A 6,475-nucleotide genomic window follows, 5' to 3' on the forward strand; every position below is an offset into this window, starting at 1 on the left:
CGTGTTGTGTGTTCTGAGAAGCTTTTCTGCTCAGCACAGCTGTAAAGAGTAGTAATTTGAGTCACTGTAGCCTCTCAGTCAGCTCTATTCTCCTCTGACCTCTCATCAACAAGGTGTTTCTGTTTCAGTCCAGAGAGCTGCTGCTGCTGCTCATTGGAGGTTTTTGTTTTTGGCCCCATTCTGAGGAAAAACTCTAGAGACTGCTGTGTATGAAAATCCAGAGAGTTTCAGAAAAAACTCAAACCATCTGACACCAACAGTCATATCACGGTTAAAGTCACTGACCACATGTTTCTCCGTATTGATGTGATGTTTGATGTGAACATTAACTGAAGCTCCTGATCTGGATCTGCAGGATTTCACGTATTGCACTGCTGCCACATGATTGGCTGATTGGATGAAGGCACGAATAAGCGGCTGCACAGGTGCCAGCAGTAACAGTTAAATCATCTTGAAAATGAGAGGTCACATTCAGTTGATTAGATCTTCACATTAAAGCTCAACTTGACAAAACAGACAGTTTAGTAGATGACAGTTTATTGCATCATTTTAATTCCCATCTGAATGATAAATCATTTGACTGCTTACAACACCCCCACCTACCAAACAAGTCATGTGGTTGAGCCCCAGCATATGTGTGCAGAGGTAGAAACAGATCGTGATTGTTGTAAGCAGCGATTTTAAAGTTAGTAAAGCCAAGCTGCCTGCCACCGTCATCGTATTTTGTGGTGTCTCTCAGATTAGTAACAGCAGTTCTACATTTCTATAGCATGAACAGCAATATGAGTGATATATCGTGGCCTCAGTTTTCAGACCCCCTTGTTTTTTGCACGTGTTATTGTGTTATACATGTAATTGTAAATGGATAAAAAAAGACATTTGCTCACCAATTCAATAACAGATAATGACATTGTGAAAACATGTGTTTGCAAATTTACTAAAAATCAACAAGTGAAGTCTCTCACTCAAACGTCATTAGGCCCTAGATTCAGCACTTTGTAGAAAACCTTTTGTCAGCAACTACAGCTTCAAGTCTTCTTGGGTAAGTCTGCACAAGCTCTGCACACCTGGATTTGGACAGTTTATCCCAGTCCTCCTGACAGATCCTCTCTGGCTTCATCAGATTGGCTGGGAAGCATCTTAAGTGCCATCCTCAGGTCTGGACTTTGGCTAAGCCACTCAAGGAGAGTCAAAGACTTATTCTTTCAACTCTCCCATGTCACAATTATTGAGGCCACTGTTCTCGTGGAAACGCTCAAAGCTCGGCCACAGTTTCATCATGGAGGTTTACAGAGAGTTCCTTGGACTTCATGGCTTGGTTTTTCTGTGTGGGACCTTATACACACGTCTATTCAATTCAGTTTGCCACAGGTGGACTCTAGTCAAGTTCTAGACACATCTCAAGGATAATTAAAGCAAACAGGATGCACCTTTAAGCAGATTAAAGTGTTTTCAACTTGGAGTGCCACAGCAGGGGGTCTGAGTACTTTTGAAAATGTGAGACTTCAGTTTTTGATTTTCAATACATTTGCAAAAATGTCTAATGTAACTTATTCATGATGGGTTATTGAGTGATGGGCAAAATTGGCATGTTTCTCCATTTAGAATGAAAACTATAACAATAAAGTGTGAAAAAAGTAAAGGGGTCTGAATAGTGTCTGAACCCACTCTACAGAGGTGTAAGCTACAGTATAGGTGCATAAGGCAAAGCTGGTCCTGTTGAAACCTTGAACCTCTGTCACTCTGGTGCCCTTTTATCACACTAGTTCTCCACCCACCCCACCTTCTTCCTTCACCTCTCAGTATTTCTTACTCTCCTCTCACTCTTTTTCCTCTCGATCAGACATCAAGAGTGACAGAGCTGCCGGTGACCCGCACTCCAAACCAACCATCCCAGTACTTGGTGTCTTGTCCTCCATGTTCAAAGCAGATGAAACGCATTCCGGTGCCGTATTCAGAAAAAGTATGGTTGACCTAGAGTTCACACAGAGACAAAAAACCACTGTTATCTGTACTGTTGGCTGTGGACCCTGCAGGGCGTCGTCACACGTCTAATCAGAGCACTCTCCCCTCTGCGTACCTTCTTCCACGAGCAGTCGTCCTCAGACTCGGGGTCGAGAGTCACCGGCTCAGGTTTGAACTCCTGTATGACCTCTTGATTCTCATCCAGCAGACACACCGTGATGTGGTAAGTGCAGCCACAGTCTGTCCTCCCACAGAACCTGCAGGGTGAGCCACACATTAACCAGTGACATTTACAGAGGGTGTCTGCATGCATGTCAGTCCGCCGCTGTCTCACCAGTCCTCCACTGTGACAGCAGGCTGAGCGTCCAGCTGTTCAGGGGTGTAACCCTCCGCCAACAAGTCGATCACCTGTCTCTTCAGACACAGCCTGGGACATATATGAATGATCCATATTAAATATAATTTGAATAAATATAAGAGAAAACACAGGAAATAAAACATACTGGGATGAAAGTAACATGCCCCTGATGGATGTTTTTGTTTGTTTGTTTTTTGGTATATTTTACTTTTGTATTGTCATCTTGAGAAAAAAATTCAATGAACTGAAAAAATAAAAGAATAAAAGAATAATAATACAAGCAAGCTCCCTTTTTGGTTTCATTAACACAAGTCCAGGCACATAATTTCACTTACATGTGATTTGCTCTATAGCTTCAATTTTCCCTTTTATCATTTTCATGGACGCACATGATTTGTGTAACCTTAATTAAGTTTCAAAGCAGAAATCCTTAAAATACATTTTATTTGCTCTGCTGGTTGGTATTCCACTAAGTAGGCTAAAGTGAATTCTACAGCCAAAATAAAGCCCTTTCAAATATTTTTTTCAGTCTCTGTAAATATCTTTTCCCAGACACTGGGAAAACCTACTTCTAATTGAGGCACAGTTTTCCCACATCTTCCCTGTATTTTGAAGCCACCAACAAATCACAGTTTTTTGAATTAGTAAAATGTGTTTTCCACTGGATGCTGTAGTTGTATCATTATTATTATTATTATTATTATTATTATTATTATTATTTATGTTAGTTAAATCACAGATAGAAGTGGTTTCTTAGCTGGAGAATTCTAAAAACAATCTTTATTTATTTATCTTTATCTTTATTATGGTCTACATGGTTTGAGTCTTAACTTTTTTTTCTCTAGTGTTATGTGCTGCCCCTCTTTGTCACTTGCCTGGACTCTGGACTCTCTGCTATTATTTCCTGTTTTACCTTGAAATTACTTTACCTGACGTGTCCATGGTTCTTCTACTTCCTGCTCTTGTCTATACCCACCTTTCTGATTGCCTGCCCAACCCCAGCTGGTTTCACTTGTTCCCCAAATGTTCTGTAGGTAAACTATCAGTGTCTTTATCAAGGTGTTTTCTTGCAGCTCAACTAATCTCCTCATTTGTGAGTCCTTATTGATCCATCGTCTGATACTTTCATTTTGACCCTTTTCTTCTTCCCATTCCATATGAAACATTCAAAGTTTAAAGTTTAGAGTCTGAAAAAAAATGGTGTTTAGATGGTCTGATAATGGTAATGGAAGCATTTTCCATCTATTTCTACTTTCTTTTTCCATTTGAGACTGTCCTCCTGTAAAAAGAGAAAATCACCCCATAGGTCGTCTGTGCCTGCAAGTTTTCCTAGTTACGTTTTATTGTTAGTCGACCTCTAGTGGCTGCAGTAGTTATGGCTGGAGCAATGGAATGATTCAGGTTATGTCATATAAAGAGCAGTGGGAGGGGGTTGGGGTGGATGAATGTATCAACAGAAGGACTTTCACACAAGAGACTACTGCTCGTCTTATCCATAACTATTCCACAATCTTAACCATGTGTTTATTATTGTAACCATGACGATGTAGGTCCTAAAGAAATATTTATTTCAACCCAAACCACAATCTTTTCCTAATCCTAACCAAGAAGTTTTGGTGCCTAAATCTAACCAGACCCGCACTGATTTATTTAGCATTTGAATTTGGTCGTATAACTAAACATACACTGATAAATACTCACTCATACGAAGTTGCAAAGTACTTGGTCACGCCATTGTTGCAGAAGTCGTGGCCACAGTCTCCTGGCATGTCCTCCACCTTCCACTGGCTCCCACCATTCTCCTTCAGATCCCAGAATTCCAGCTGCTCTGGGAGGGAAATGCACAGTCTCAAGCTGCCAATAGCTGTATCATGTTTTCTACTCTGTATGAGTCAATTCCAATTCCAAGAGCAGGTTTAGCAAGGTTGAAGAGCAACAGAAGGGCTCTCGGCCAAGACCAGAGCTAATCTATTCCCATTTTTCTCCCGCTATAAAAATTTTATTTGAGTGTGTAAGGTTCAAAATAATCTTTGTGTGAAGTCCATTTACTGGCTTTTTCCAGAACAGCAACTGCACTTCAAGAGGATTGATATCACTCTCGCATCTGTCTGTCTGTCTGTCTACAAAGCCATCAATAGTCAGGCACACTCATATCTTAAAGAGTTTCTAGATCCCTGTTATCCTAATAGGACACTGCGCTCTCTAAACGCAGGTCTACTTGGGGTTCCTGGAGTGTCGCCAAGGGATTGCTCTTTGTGAGAACTGTTGTCTTGACCTTACCCTGTAAAGCACCTTGAGATTATGTATATTATGATTTGGTGCTATACAAATAAAATGTAATTAAATCGAATTGTCTGTTAAATCTCAGGACAGGAGATGGTGAAGTAATGAGCTTTCGAGGTGATAGGTGGGCGGTGTCACCTTTGGACAGAGCCAGGCTAGCTCTTTCCCCCTGTTTCCAGTCTTCATTCCAAGCTAAGATAACTAGGTGCTGGCTGTATTGTCATATTTAGCATATAGACATGAGAGTGGTGTCTATGTTCTCTAACGCTCAGCAAAAATGTATCAAACAATTCATTTAAGAATGAGCACGAATATAGGTCAGTGTTCAGAGAGTGTAGCAAGAAAATAAATTTAACATAAGTTTTACACCAGTGGTTCCAAAACCTTTTCCAACTCATGACCCACTTGAGAATCTCAAAAATGTTTGCCTTATCAGAACACTTTCTATTTTAATGATATGTTCATTGAACGTTTAATCAACATTTAATGACCGTTCAGGACTGAACTGGAACCAGGGGAAGCTCATTTTTTCCTTTTTTGTTTGACGGGGGAGAGATCACTTATAGATTCACCATCTGACTCTCTTTCCTGTTAGCTCCCCTGTTGCTAACCAGCTATCCATACGATGTGTATACGATGTGGTGCAAAGTGGTCAGGCTGGCGACAACATAAAAGGTCCTGTCACTGGATTATCACAGCCTGTTAGTATTTTCTATATTTACATCTTTTCTCCAAAATTGTGCAGTTTTGCAATTAATTTGATGATTTGTCTGCCCACTTGAAAAACTCTCACTGTTCACCAGTGGGCCACAGGCCCACAGGTTGAAAACCACCGCATTAGATAATAAAAAAAAACTCTGAACACTTTATCCATTCATTGAGTAAAACATCCAGTTACACAGTTGTAGATGATCCACAAAGAAAATGACACCTTACCTTCCCCACTTGGATTCTTCAGCAGGTTTCTGGCCATGACTACAGTTTATACAGAGGAGGCAGGACCTGCACAGAGCAACTCTGATCAATACATCTCTCCACTGCAGTTTCCATCAGATCGCATCTACCCCCATGAATCAGGTCACAGCAATGGACCAGCTGAAATCTTTGCAGGGGGGTTTGAACAATGAGTCTAATGATGGACACAGAGCTGGGTCCAGTGGGGTTTGAGAGGTTAATAATAAAACAGGAGGACCCTCATCCCCAAACCGGGCTGGGTCATCCCCAGAGATTCCAAACCCCAACACTAATACCCTGTCTGCTGACTCACAGCACAGCAGATGAGCTGAAAGCCTCCTTCTGTCCGTCCTGAATAGGAGGAATCACAGAGGATCAACCAGTCATCAGATCAGCCAGCAGGAAAACAACCTGGGCAGCACATTGATGTCAAAACCGTGGTTCAAGGGGCCGGTTTAATTTCACTCATTTATGAGTTTCTCATTCATTTTGTGTCCACATACAAAGTGTTTGTGTTCTTCAGGGTCAGTCCTAACACAAGCAATAATAAGTATTATAGAAAGTGTAAATCGCAGTTTTTAGAGGTCTACTTTACCTGAGGCACAGGAGCAGATTTATGTGCACTGAACACCACTTTGCTGCATGTTCACTCACTAAAGCGCCAAACACAAACAGCTGAGTCATCTGCCCCTGCAGACTCTTAAAGATGCAGTATATGCACATTAATTTCCTGCTCTACTGCAAATGACACAGTCAGCTCAGTCTAAACATATATGACAGCAGAATGTGTTACTCACAGCCAGGGGAAAGCAAGCACAGTCTTCTGTTTCCTCTCTGTCTCTTACTCAGATGGACTCTTGAGCTCCTCTGCAGGGTAGCACCCTTGTGACGGTGGCTTTTATAGCCAGGGTGCGC

General features: G+C 41.4%; 1 protein-coding gene across 1 annotated transcript; it reads right to left on the minus strand.

Annotated features, from left to right (window-relative positions):
- Positions 1–515: 515 nt before the first annotated feature.
- fbxo2 (F-box protein 2) lies at positions 516–6,475 on the minus strand. The gene is made up of 6 exons (XM_071494899.1): positions 6,358–6,475; positions 5,543–5,608; positions 4,025–4,151; positions 2,300–2,392; positions 2,081–2,222; positions 516–1,974 (listed from the first exon to the last, which is right to left on the minus strand). The coding sequence occupies exons 2-6, from the start codon at positions 5,577–5,579 to the stop codon at positions 1,840–1,842; spliced, it is 534 nt and encodes a 177-aa protein (XP_071351000.1). The 5' UTR covers positions 5,580–5,608; positions 6,358–6,475; the 3' UTR covers positions 516–1,839.

Source organism: Trachinotus anak, unplaced genomic scaffold, assembly GCF_046630095.1.
Source record: "Trachinotus anak isolate AG129_WGS33_773 ecotype Australia unplaced genomic scaffold, CSIRO_AGI_Tana_v1 ptg000013l, whole genome shotgun sequence".
NCBI lineage: Eukaryota > Metazoa > Chordata > Actinopteri > Carangiformes > Carangidae > Trachinotus > Trachinotus anak.